Genomic DNA, 14,524 nt, shown 5'->3' on the forward strand with positions numbered 1-14,524 from the left:
AGGGTCTAGAACCAATTCCCGTAAAGCACCGTGTATAAACCGCACTTTTTTTCCCCACTGGTAAGAAGCAAAAAATCGGGGTGCGGTTTATACACGATGACAGGTCTGTGACCAGTCGCAGAAACTGACGAGAAGTCCATTTTAGAATAGCCGTCTGTGGGTCAGACAGTTGCTTTGACTTTAGCGCCCTCTGCTGTACAGTTGCTGAAAATGCTTGTGTATGCAACTAACTTATCTGACGGCTGTCTGTATTTTCACACAGTGAAACGATCTCTATATACACTGAAGCTAACCTAACCTTCCATTAAAACATTGCAAATGTAAAATACAAAACAACGTTGGAGTTTATTCAAATTCACACTGAAGCAATGCAATAAAATAATAATAGAGAAAAAGAGAAGCAGTGAAAGATAAGATATCAAAACATCTCTGACAATGGCAAATCTGTGCTTAGCCATAATATTAAAGATCTAGATGGCGAAGTTCAGATTTCTTCTTTATTCTTCTTTTTGAAATTGCTTAGTACCTTTACGCATGTTGATTTTAGATGAAAGTGTTGGCAAGCATTTATGAACTAAACATTTTTTTTCCCCCCGCCGTAAGCCTGAAAATGGGGGTGCGTTTAATACACGGGTGCTGTTTATACGCGGTGCTTTACGGTAAGCGTGATAAAAAACTGTATATGATTAGAATGGTTTAAAATGAACTATAATATGTAAAAAGATGAATGGATTGTCATAGTCACACCGTTTTTCCTGTTTAACCTAAGCGAATAGACAAGGAATGTTAAACTTACCAAATACAATTGATTGATATAAAACGAGCCTTCATGGTACAGCATTTCTTGAACTACCGCAAATGATAAAATCCTGTGAATGTGAAATGTACTGGTGAAAATGTTCACTGCACTCAAGCAATGGAGTCAGCACTCTTTTTCAAATATAAACTAAGTTGTTAAGGAGTTTGTGCACAAAAAAGTCAGTGAGCAGTTGATTGCCAATATAAACTCTAAAAACCCCACTGGGCCTCAGGCACTAACTACAAAAGAGAAATTAGTTTTCAGTTGACCAGTTTGGTTAAATGATGTGTTTCTTTCCATCAGAGAGGGGAAGCCAGCAGGCAACACACTATGTATGTGTGTACAGGTCTCAGTGTGTACTTGAGTATACAAGTCTGATGATGAATATGGGCCTACGAGTACATGTGTATGACTGGATGTAATGAGTGTAGATGCACACGATGTGTGTATGTGGATGTGTAATTACATGGCTGGGGGTGCACATTTTTCAGTAAAATATGCACCCCTCACTTTGCACGTTAAGCACCTATTATCACACTCAATTTCTTTCAAAAGAAAGTTGAAAATGAAGCTTCCTCTTATGTGTGTCACATTTTTGGGGTATGAAGAGTGGGTCAGTGTACATTTGTGCACCATGGCCGAGGAGATTATCAGTTATCAGCTATTTAAAGGAACAAAATGGCGGTTAAAGTTGGATCTCCTATCTTAGGTGACCTGGTGTTTGAATTGATTGGTCTCTAAAATTGCTTCTTCTGCAGGAGCTTTGAGGGGCATGGACAAGGAAACCAATTATTGGTCAGAAAAGCCTGTTGTCAAAATGCAGATGAGCTCCAGTCCAAATATAAATAGCCACCAATGGCGAAAATACGTGACGAATTAATACGCCCCTAAAAATCCCTCCTGATAGCTTGAGTTTCAAGTTTTCCTTTGATTTCGGATCAATATTGCAATTAGAGTCACTATTGTGATTATTAGATTACATTCCGCTCAAGAACTCCACTCCGAAAATGTAAGATGATTGCGGAACAGATGGAATTGGAGTCACAGTGTATATGTTATATATAAGTTTCACTTTTGCATCTCCCAGCAACTATGGTGCATTCAAGGACTGTCAAACAAAGTGCTCCTTCCTTGAGCATGGTAAAGGGTTTGCTCCTATGAAAGCGACAGTAATAATTAAGAAGCCGAGTGGTCTTATTGAGATGGAAAGGTTGCTAGTGCCCTGGCTGGAAGACCAGAATGAATGCTTCTCTGCCTCTTCTACATAATCTTCAGGGATAAAAATAAAGAATTGTTTTATTTTTTTTTTTATCTAATTCTTGTATTTAGTGTTTTTATTACTGTATTTTATGTCCTTCATGTTTTTCGGTGTCAGTGTGAGTGCAGAGTTGATTTAGATACGAGTTCCGACTTACAGCAAGTCGTAACCCGAGGACCACCTGTACTACACAACAATAGATGAGTCGTGCTACTATCATGACTGACGTCCCATCCAACGATGCATCATCAGTGACTGAAATGCCAGCAAATGGTAGTGCGATCAGATTTATTTATTTTTTATTCTTGAGATTTTACTGGCAATGCCTTACTTGCAATGCATCACTATCTAATGAGCAAACAGCCTTCATAAAGATAATAACAGGTCTTGGATTGACACGTGCGGGACAGTAGTTTAATACAATGTCCATGCCTTCAAGTCTCCAGCCGTTTTAAAGTTTACTGCATCGTACCAGGGTGTTGTACAGTTATTGCTATATTGCAAAAAATCCACGGTTATTATGTTTAAGCTGCTATAATTATTCTAAACACGTGAAGTGGGAAAAAATAGCCTTTACTCAGAAGTATAGAAAAGAGGCGAACAGAAAAAGGCGGGTATTGGACGCACAAACTGGAGATGCAGTTTGAGCTGCCAGTGAAAAGGCTTAAAGCAGCTGGCAGCTTCACGTTGCTGAAAGGCCTTCATCCTCCCCCTCTTTTTCTGCCTCTGTCCTCAATGATGAAGGAATGAGATTAGAGAGTTGTGACTACACTGAAAACACACACACTGGAAAAAAAGGGACAAAGTGGTAGCAGCGGTATCACTGAACGATGAAGGAGCCCAACTGACGTCAAGACATGACACAATCACAATAGACATGTTTAATGCACAGTCGTAACTAGGACGTGGATGTTCTTTTAACTGTAGCATGCCATTTAACGACATCATTCAACTGTACTTTATCTAATTTATTTTAACAGTATTGTAGTGTGTTTGATAACAAGTCACAACAAATAAAAGTGTTGGCGGCCAATTTAATTCAATATCAATCACCTTTCAAAGGATCTGGATGCCAACTCGAATTTAACATGTCACCACATCCCACATATTCTCCTGATGTACACCCATTCCTACTGATGATAAGTAAAAACAGTAACAGAATGGACAGCTGAAGAAGAGCCGGGCCTTCATAAAATCATTATTCTGGGTACTTTTACTCAGAGACGTGTCCTATCTCTGGTCGTAGTGAAATACCCTGTTGTCCGTAAATTACATCACTCATCACAAATGACAATTCATGGGTCGCTCCTTTTAATCAATCAAGGAACTTTGTGTGAACAGTTTTGGGGAGACCCTTCCAGCATGATGGGTCAGCGTGGGAGGTCAATACAGGTGGTCTTCGGGTTACGAACGTGTTCCGTAGGCTGTGATGTAAGTAGAGTTTTAGTGTAAGTCCTGGTGTGAGTATACCTCAATTACATCATTGTAACTGAATTAAATCCTAAATCACCCACACAATGAAAGACATGTAGAAGACAGTAATGAAACACTGAATACAAGAATTAAATGAAACAGAAAAACAATTCCTTACTTTTATCTTTGTGGATGTCTTGCACACTGGGGGGCGTTGCGAGGCGTGAGCGACAAGAATGAGGAAGTCTCAATAATGAGAGCACTACGCCGCTTCTGTTATCTTCTGTTATCACTGCCCATTTCATATAGGAGCAGATCCTTTCACATGTTCACAGGTGCCATCGTTATCCTTTGATGGTTGCCGCATTTCAGGGCATGCTACCAATGTTGATTTCTCCACGATGTGTCTTACGATGTCTAATTTCACTTTCATTTTTACATGCTAGTACAGGCCTTGAGAGTCATAATGGGGGCAAAGTGCGTCCGGCTATTCGATGTCTCAGTGCTTATACGTGGCTTGCTGTTCTCTGGAGGGGGGACTGGGCAATAGGGATCCCAACGTCCTACTAGTGGCGCTCTGGGGTTGTGGCTGCTTCCCTCTGGGAGCAATCTGTTGGCGCCGTGCAATGTGGTGGTAGCCATGTTGATGGCTGATGCATCGTTGGGTGTTGGGTGTGATGAAGAGGGCTGTGTGAATGCCAGTTGTAATTGATTGTGTCACTTGGCAGATTTATCGGTCCGTGCACATGCCTTTGTGAGTTTTGCTGCTCAGCTCCTTGTTGGAGGGCGGCAGGTTGTGCGGGGGTTGCTGGGGCATTTTGAGCTGGACATGTGCATTCGGGGGTTGGGGAGGGGTGGTCGGGTTCATCTGCGGAGGTCATGGTGAGATTTGGCTTCGTCCTGGGGTCTTGGTGTTCCTAGCTCTTTGTGAATCATATGTATTGAATACAGGAAGTGTACAGTATATAGTTTTTACAATTGTGTGCATTACCGTTATTGTCATTCTGATGACATTCTGATGTCATTCTGTTTCAATGCAGTATTATCATTGTGGTTGTTGATATTATTTTGTCCTTTCCATCAGGGTCTTTATAGCCGTCACAGACACTAACTGATGTAGTCCTGTTTGTTTCTGTTGTTTTGTTATTGTTGTCACAATTGTTGTTGTTGCCTTCGTCTCTCTTTTTGTCCCCCTCTTATCCCCGCACTCCCCTCTCTGTTTTCTTTCCTCTTCTTCTCTATCCCCTCCTGCTCCGGTCCGGCCACTCCATATTTGCATAACAACAAAACATCAAAGTAAAATAAATCTCACACTCTTCCCTGGCAGAGAAAATCTGTTGAGCACGTGAGGGCATTTAGATCAACAATACTATCTGTCCTAATGGCTGGACAGGACAAACATTTTTTTTTTCCAGACATATTGAACTGTGGAACTGCAAACATAAGATGTATTCCAATGTAACCTTGTATGCACGTTTGAAATAAACCAGACTAAACTAAGCTAAACTTAACTAAAGTGAAGTTATCCCTCCTCTCAATGTAGCGACGCGACTAAGTGTTACACGGCCAGTCCACCAACGTATTCATCCGCCTGTGTATTACTCCTTCGAGCAAACATAACTATTGCTCTTTTTCTTATTGTACAATATTAATAATTATTGGCTGTGTAAAACTCTGAATGCTGTAAACCGAGGACCACCCGTGAAGGCATGCTTTGGGATGCACTCGAACTGAGATTGTGAGCCAGGCCCTGTTTTCCAACATCAGTGATCTATGACCTCACTTCTGCAAGAATGGACCAAAAAATTCCACAGACACACTGCAAAAGTCTCCCTGCAAGAAAGGAAGCTGTTACAGCTGCAAGCAATATGTTCTTCATTTCTTGCAGGTGTAATGGCCAGGTATCCGAAGTATTTTGTCCGGGGGTATTCCCTAAGTCCTATATCACTAAAATATGAGGTTTGCCAATATGGAAGTTTTTGTGGATGGAGAAACTGGCATCCTTTGAGGATATACAGACAACGGCTGACCTCTTGGCCAGGTCGGCACTGCAAATGTCTTCTCAGTTGTCTTGCTTGGATAAATAAAGGTTAAATAAATAAACAGCTACAGGCATGGCGAATGCTGGTAAAGTAACAGGCTAGCAGCAACACTCCAAGCTGGAAAACAATGCTGGCCAGGGAAAAAACAAAAAAAAAAAACAACACACCATAACATAACAGAGGACCCATACTCTTGGGTAATCAATGTGATTGTCGAGACATTAGCAGATCCTAATGCCTGAAGTCTCAAGAGTAAAAAAGGATAGAAAGAGGGCGCGTGAGAGGGAAAAGGATACAGACAAAAGAGTAAATCACAATAAATATTTATACTGATAAGTAACACTGCAAAGCATAAATATTAAACAGCTGTATTTGTGTGTGTACTTATGTGTTGTAAGTGTCCATAGGGATGCAGGAGTGGGCACTACAAAATGCATCCGCTACCTCTGTACATCCGCTCTGATCAGAGGAGCAATGAATATTAACCTAAACAAAGCCTTTCAGCTACATTATCAGATTGCTTGTTGGGCACTTTTTAGAAGAGCTGGCAACAACATGCATAATTCTAATTAGCATAGGTATAAAGCATTGCATAAACATCTACCAGACACCACCCTGTCTAGAAATCTCTCTCGCCACACCACTGGGACAGTTTTCAACTACAGAAATGCACACCCACCTCTTGATATAATAATGCTCATTGTGAGAAAAAATAAGTCTAATATTACATATTATCTTTGGAAAATACTCAATAAACAGGCCCAATTTCTGTCACAATTCTTTCAAAGTTGTAGTGTTGGACTACTTTTACCAAGTGAAACCAATTTATGCTAAACCACTGTTGTTAACGGACCGACGTCAACATTTTCTTCAGTAAAAGAGGATGCGATTGACCTTTAAAACATACACTCAACAATATAAATGCAACACTTGTTTTTGTTCCCATTTTCATAAGGTGAACCCAAAGATGTAAAACTTTTTCTATGTTCACAAAATGCATATTTCTTTCAAAAATGTTTCACAGATTTGTGTTAGTGAGCATTCATAATTCATAAACCATCCACCTCACAAGTGTGACATATCAAGATGCTGATTATACAGGATGATTAGTGCATAGACTGAACTTAGGTTGGCCACAATAAAAGGACACTCCAAAATGTAGGGTTTAATTGTACTGGGAGGGTCAAAGAGGTTCCGAAAATCAGTCAGTATCTGGTGTGACTAACATTTACTGTACCTCAAATACGGCGATCCAGAGCATCCCAAACATGCTCAGTGGGTGACATGTCCTGTGAGAATGCCGGCCATGAAAGGGCTGGATTTTGTCTTTTTTTTACTTCCAAGAATTGTGTACAGATCCTTGCAACATGGGGCCATGCATTACCTTGCTGCAACATGAGGTGATGGTCGTGGATGTCTGGCACAACAAGGGGCCTCAGCATCTCATCACAGTAGTATTGTCATGCTCTGCGACTTGTTGGACCGCCCTTTTGTTTCCACATTATTTCCTGTTTTGTGGTCTTATTTTGTACATCTGTTTCCTGTTTAGTGCTATTGCGTTCTCTGTACTCCCTTCTGAGGAAGCTGCTGGTCACAGCTGGTCCTCATTAGTAATTAGGAGGTTTCTTATGGCGAGTGTGTGGACTTGGCCATTTGCTGGCTCACTGTATGTGATTTTGACGTGGTTCCTGTGTGAGATAGTTTGTCACACACCTAGCTTTTGATGCATTGCACTGCATCTCCTTACGCTACTCCCGTGTAGCTCCTCTCACCGTGGTGCTTCTTGTATTTTTTGTGTGCACCATAGCCTTTCGTTTCGTATTCTCCACCTGCTGAATCATTGAGGCCTTTTAACCCGCTCTGCCTCTGCATCCTGGGGTCACGACCGTGCCACGGCGTGCATTCAAAATGCCATAAATAACATGCACCTGTATTTGTAGTCCGTAACACAACCCAACAACTACCATGGGCTACTTAATGAGCAACACAGGACAGCACACTCACTGGACATGTCACCCACTGAGCATGTTTGGGATGCTCTGGATCGTCGTGTATGGTATTTGAGACACCAGATACTGGCTGGTTTTCAGGTTTTCAGACCACCCATCAACTCAGACAAATAGGTGTGGGTAAAGGCAGTCCACTGATGACACGTCCCATTGCTGTCACAGGATCCGTGGTAAAAAAAAAAAAAAAAAAGCTTTACGCTGTTTTTTTTCATCGTTCAAATAAGGCAGTAGTCATGCTCTTAGCTCGGTTTAAAGTTTCAAGCAGAGAGAAATCTGTCTGTATCCCAAATAAGGAACAATACAGAAAACACACAATTGCAGTCATTACGCCCCCATTCAAGGTTTATTGCAACAATAGGCTGTTTAGTTTGGCATTAAGTCATTGTATAGGCTTATGATGTCTGGACTTGCAAGCCATTTAGATGAGACAGCCATCATTTTTGATAATAAAAATCATATGGCCACCATCTTTTGCCCCTTGCAGCCATCTGATGCCTTTGGGTCTCTCAACACGTTTGGATAAGCATAACGAGTGAAGCAGCGGAAGTAGTGGAAAGCAGCATTTCAAATAGAAAACTGTGTTGCGAAAATGAGCCTCAGTGTAGTACCACATGCTCGTGTTGAAACGATGTACCTTATGCATTTATTTACCTGGTTCTCATGTGTAAAGTATCATAGCTAAAACATGAATGAAGCACATGCTTGTTTACATTGAAGGACATTATATAACCAGTAATGGCAGTCATTTGCTGTATTTCAGGAGTGTATGCCCATTTGTGTTGCCTTTCTGAAAGGTTATTTCAGTTGTGGACATTTTATCACATGATTGGTTTTGTGCATCCAATGTATACCATTGCCATCAGAAAAGAAATTAATTAAAGAAAAATAAAAATTGATTTGGACCTTTTAGAAAGAATTCATAACGAAAACAGTGTCCCACTATAGTTGGTGTCCAGACCCACTGTTTTTTATTCATATATACACACAGTATAGATGCCACTGCACTGATGATGTATTTAATTTCAGAAGGGGGTATCGTCATCTCTTATTCCCTTCTTCCGCTTTTGCGTCAACAATAACAAAGCAGAAGGATCAGTAATTTGGTGGTTAACTTCCTTCTGCAGTTCACCAAAACTTAATAAAACAGTACGATGCAATAATGAATAAACTACCGCAAGGACATGGGAGGGGACGATCACTTTTAGAATCAGACTGCAGCATATAAATAAAGTGTCTGCTGTGTTCATTGTATCACAACTGTTGTAACTCGCTGTCGAAATTACTAATGAACTAAATTATAGCAGACCCACACCGGTAAACAAATCTGTGCAAACACATTACTGGACGGACACACAGACACAACACACTAAATTGTAATCATGTTGGATAACTAATAGAGTAAAGTCTACAATGACATTGTCCGGTTGTAGCCATGTGTTGACTTTGAGGGAGTTGAAGGAGAGAGTGTGTATGCTCACTTTATTTCCATTTCGTTCTCTTCGTGAAGAGCTAGCCACGACTCGGAAGCATCTGCTTCATGTGTGTTGTCGTTCCGGTATTCAGTTTGCGCGCATGTGAGCAGGTCAGGCTGCGGAAACCATCATTGAGTAGTGCATAAATTGGTGTGCTGCTATTCATGCCTGTACAGTCCTCGTCGTGAGCTGTCACGTCTTTTTCTCTTTATAGCTCGCTCACTCTCGACAGACAGTCCTCCAAATTCTCAGCCAGGCCGCACAAGGCCAACATCAGCCAGACTTATCGTGTATTAGATTGCCCTGCAATCTCCATTTCATGAGCACCAGTCTATAAACACTATTGATTTTCACACAGTGGATTTCGCACTTGAAACAAGTGGAATGTAGGTGTGGTTGGCTGCGATGAATAATAATATTAGACTGGGTTCTCCCGCTATTTTCACAATAAATGAATTACTCTTCATAGGATAAATATTGGGTATTCTTTAGGCTTGAATGGACGAGTTAGTAGTGTAGAGGTACACATTGGTTAGCTTCCCGCCCAGTACCCTTACACCCAGTTTTCCAGTGTTTATCCTAGGCACAACTACGTAGGAGGGCTGCGCCAGCGAGAGAATCCAGTGTAAAAAGAAACTCAAAGGACTCATACGAGTTACAAACACGACGGCATGTGGTGATGTGATGGGAGAAACTACACACCCAAAACAAACAGACTCAAGACAAACACACCAAAATGGTTGCACTCATTCCCATCCCAAACACGAGTGCTTCATCAATGATGAATTCATCATATTGTCAGCGTCCTATCCATTCACTGCACTGTGTTCCTTTCACACTCACCAGGATACGAAGCAGTGAGGTACCACTGGGTGTGTTTTCAGGGAGGCTGATATTGTAGAGCGATTTGCTGAAGATGGGTCTGTTATCATTCTCATTGATAAGATCGATGAAAACACGGGCGAATCCCACATGATCAGACATGGACTCATTGGCATAGAGCTGAAAAAGAAAGAAAAAAAGGAGGCTGTTATAAATGAATAATAATAATTGTATACTGGACTCAATAACTTTAACTTGCCCAATTGCAGTGTTCAAGCAAGGCTTCAGTAATGAGCTGAAGATACAATATTGAACAAATGACAACTGAAGTATACTTAATGAAGCTGCTTGTTTTGGATAAATAAAGGTAGGGTGATTTAGTAAATGAAGCTATTTTCACCTGTTCACCGGTGATTTATCTTTCATCACCTACCAGGGGTTGTGGGTTTCAACCCTGCGTTTTCCCAGTCAGTAACATCCTGCTACTATATGACACGTTCTCCAATCCTGCTGACTAAACACTTGACAAGGGAGCCAAAACTTCAAGCTGAGGCGCACTCAAAATTCGCTTATTTTTATTTCGCAATGTTCAGTCATAAAAACATGTAAAAAGAAAACTGTACAATGTTGACTTCATGAAAAATAGTGGCAAATAAAACCTTGCACATATACCGGAATATATGTCAGTGATAATAATGGTGATGATTTAGACACCACATCATTTTTAGATAAATAAATAATTTTATAACATTGTATTCATCTGGAGGAATTTGGCCCCATAAATATAGCCTAGCTTCTTGCTGCACAGCTGGTGTGTGTTAGAAGCAAAACAGAAGGACTTGAAGGGTAACAATTGTTATTGGATTTCCAAAGTTCCTGTACTTCGTCAATACTATCTGTGGAGCAGAAATTGTGTGCGTATTTTGCAAATCACACATCAAATAATTTTACAGGATGCAATTACAGCTAATATGACAGCCACTCAATAAAACCATGATAGTCCTGACAGGTTTTGGTATCCTTGTTTCCCCCAATGTCCAGGATTCAATTAAATGTTATCATCACTATACCTCAATGTAACAATTACAGCCATGAAATTTCCATTTCACCTACGACTAACAATTTCAAAACACACATAGAATACAAGATCCTTGGAAACATCTCTCCAAGGTCGGAGAACTCGTCATATGTATACAGTGTATTACAAACACCTTCAAACTCACCGAGAAACTGTAGGTGCGGATACGCTCATAGTCTAGAGGCATGGCGACCCTCATTCTGATGTCGGCACGCCCCTGTACAGCCGTGGGGGAGATGGTGAAGTATTCAGAATTGTTCCCTGTCAGGAACACCTGGAACATACTGTTCACGCCCTGCCAGAGTAAGGATAAGAGTTTACAAACTTAAACTTAGAAAATCAAACAAAAGAGGTTTGTTGTTATATTCTCTGCATACTTCAAATGATAAAAGTGGATGATATAATCTGAGATTTTACAGTGCATGTCTACGGTTTTATGATTTATGTTTAGACATAGTATACGTTATTTATAAGGAGATACTCACTGCTCTATAGAAAAAGAGTAGAACAAAACTTTTGAACATTTATATGCTTCAGTATCACCAAAGTCTGGTATTGGTAGAAAAATAATGGACGACGTTGGCGGCAACATTGTGCTGCTGAAAACCGTTTCTGATTCAGACTCTCTCTGTCTGGACATTTTCTTTGGATAGTCTCCAAAGGGATTTTCCAGTTATTGTTTCTATTTTATTTGTTGGACACATATATCAAAGTAAAAGATTAAGTTTGTTTTCGAAATGTTTTATGAGCAGAGAGACACATCGTGATCACTGATGACAGCCATGACTATCTACCTAAAAGCAGACACATCCATCTGGGATTTGGTGTTGGCTCACTAAGTGGTGCCAATCTATGTGGGCTAGTGTTTGATTAGGAAAAGAATGTAGAATCGAGGTTGCTCCGAAGTTTGATTTAATTCGGTAATTATTAACTTTGGTGTGAAAAAACTTTACTAAGTAACCTCTAAAAAGAGTGCAGATCCATAGTGTGTCTTCCACACACAGATCATCCCGCAAGTACAAAAGCATGAATATAAATCAAGACCGGGTCAAAGTGACATCACATCCCTTAAGTCCGTTGCTGCCTTGAGCCAAGAAACTGTCTCTGGAGCCCTTCTGCCCTCTTTAAAGGAAAACTGCACTTTTTTTTGGAATTTTGCCCATCACCTACAGTCCTTATGTGAGACACGACCACATATGTCTCTCTTTTCTGTGTGTTCTAAAGATATAAAGCAGATAAAAAGAGACAGCTCAGTCCTGCATGTAATGAGAAACACTTATTGAGCTTATAAAAGAACAAAAACAAAAAAAAAACCCGCCAACAACGCCCCGTTTACATGCAATGTGATGTGCATATTAACCAAGATACGGTGACATTGTTATTATTATTATTATTATTATTATTATTATTATAATACTACGCCAATCGAACTGCGTTACTGGCGTTTTGATTCCTTGCCACACCACACCGGTAGCGATTAGCTTCACCGCCCACCCACAGAGCGTCAGCGTCGTAGTCTCAATGCCTCAGACCATCATTAAATATTGAAGAGGCCACCACTGCTGCTGTGTTTTTATTTTTGAATTAGGAAAAGTTAACGCTCGGTGTAGGCGTTTGTTTATATGTTGCAATGTGCCAAGGAAGGAAGGTCCGGTAATCCTTACAAGGACCAAAATATGGCAAAATAAAGTATTACATGTTATCAAGAATGTACCTGTTACCATATGGTCACATGTGTTCATGTCTTACATTGTGGATGATGGGCAAAATTCCAAAAAAAGGGCCTTTTCCTTTAAAGCTGCAGGGTAGCCGATCGGATCGCCAATGCGGTAGACAGCAAAAGACGACTGCACAGGTCGATTGGTATTATGCTGGCAGCTAAAATAGCTGCCTTGTTTTTGTTTTCATCTCGGTGAGAACCATTGTGGCTGATGGGTCCTATTTAAAAGACCATCCAATATGCAGGGATGTCACCTCAAACTGCCCATAAATATAATTGCTCGCCCATGTGCTTCAGCCTTTAGAAGCCCCTGATAAAAGTACCCTGTCAGGAGTGACATCCACAAAGTTAGTTGACAGGTTCTGAAAGAAAAAGTTTTATGGACGCCAGCCAAGCATAAGAAAGGAGGAGGAACTAACAGCCACAGACAGTGAAAAAAGGGTAACTACCAGTTGTGTGTCAGTCTCAAAAACACAACATCTGCCTACAATTCCGTGTGCTAAAGGAATGTGCGATTCCCTCGCAGGTGTAGCAGAGCATGAATGAGTGCACATCATTACTGACATGTAACAAAATACGTTATGAACTTTACATTGCTTGACAATAAAGTTTTTTTATGGTTGTTCTGTGGTTATATGATACATATAGTGGTTGCAACATATTGTGGGGTATAAACTAGAAGTATAAGGAGAAGGCTTTTATTTGTACATATATTTGATATATTATTTATCATTGCTTTACATGCCACCATATGTACTGTGGCTTAGAGTTATTTAAATTATTTCCCCTTTTCCAAAGGGGAAATTATTTTATTTTGGGAACACTTATTTGTCTCAAGTGAAAGACAGACTAGTCTTACAGAGCAGAGGCCACTATTTGAGAAAAATACTGTAAATCAATTATGATACTTCTCCACACTCTATTGTACTCCAACACACAATTATATGAAAAGTGAAGCGTGAAATTAGGTTCAAACTGAGCTTGTTTTCCGGCAGGGTGTATCTCACCAAACACATGCAGCTCCATGTAAATGTACAAAACCAATTAAGTAGAGGTGCTGGATATTGGCTTTCTTACCGATATCCGATATACAAATACTGTCCAGCACTTCATTACTGATACTGATATCAACTGATACCGATATATACGCGGCAGCTCTTACCTCCAACTAACGTCAGGTCACGTCTCGTGACACATTATGCTTCATTTACTGTGATGCCACTGGATTTCACATATAAACAATATTTTGCAAAATAAGACAAAAACTGCAATATGCAATTTAAGTTGTGGAAAAAGTGCCATATTTATTTTAAACATTTTGTCTCGACAAAATAAGTAATGTGACCGATAGTGAACTAAAATAACCCTTTTGTAAAACAAGTAAAACAGGTTGGTCTTAATAAATTCACAAATAAGAATCCAATTAAATAGTGCTGGCAGCGATACAACTTGGAAAGCTGCACATTTCCATGTGGCACAAACATCCATTTACCAACCAAGTAGGAAATATGAAACTCAGGACTAAGACAATCAGTGAAATTATAAACTAGGCTCATTCAGCGTGTCAAGCATGAACGCAGCACCAACAAAACATATTAGATTACAAGTATCAAAGGAAGATGCCGTACTCCCCCCCTCACATAATCAGCGCTTTCATTGCAAATTGCGTACAGTTACAGTCTGAAAGCGAAACTTGGACATAATTCCATACCGAGGACATACTGAGGTATCAAGCAGAAAAAACGATACAGTTATCTCATTTTGAAGCCAATATTCGGTCTGTCGATGTTATTGGACATCCTTACAATTGAGCAAGTGTTCCAAAAAGTGCAGTACACTTGTCAGTTCAGGCCATATTTTGCCGTCATTTCAAAGCCCTTGTATAAAGGGTTTGTAAACTTTTTACCTCGA

At 40.2% G+C, this 14,524-nt stretch overlaps 1 protein-coding gene across 1 annotated transcript in view; it reads right to left on the reverse strand.

The window, feature by feature from the left end:
- cdh23 (cadherin-related 23) overlaps positions 1-14,524 on the reverse strand; it is a 204,952-nt gene that overhangs the window by 70,218 nt on the left and 120,210 nt on the right. The window contains exons 12-13 of the mRNA XM_054798231.1: positions 11,039-11,188; positions 9,837-9,995 (exon numbers count right to left, since the gene is read on the reverse strand). Coding sequence (XP_054654206.1) covers positions 9,837-9,995; positions 11,039-11,188 — 309 coding nt within the window. The remainder of the gene's footprint in view (positions 1-9,836; positions 9,996-11,038; positions 11,189-14,524) is intronic.

Source organism: Dunckerocampus dactyliophorus, chromosome 14, assembly GCF_027744805.1.
Source record: "Dunckerocampus dactyliophorus isolate RoL2022-P2 chromosome 14, RoL_Ddac_1.1, whole genome shotgun sequence".
In the NCBI taxonomy this organism is placed as follows: Eukaryota; Metazoa; Chordata; class Actinopteri; order Syngnathiformes; family Syngnathidae; genus Dunckerocampus; species Dunckerocampus dactyliophorus.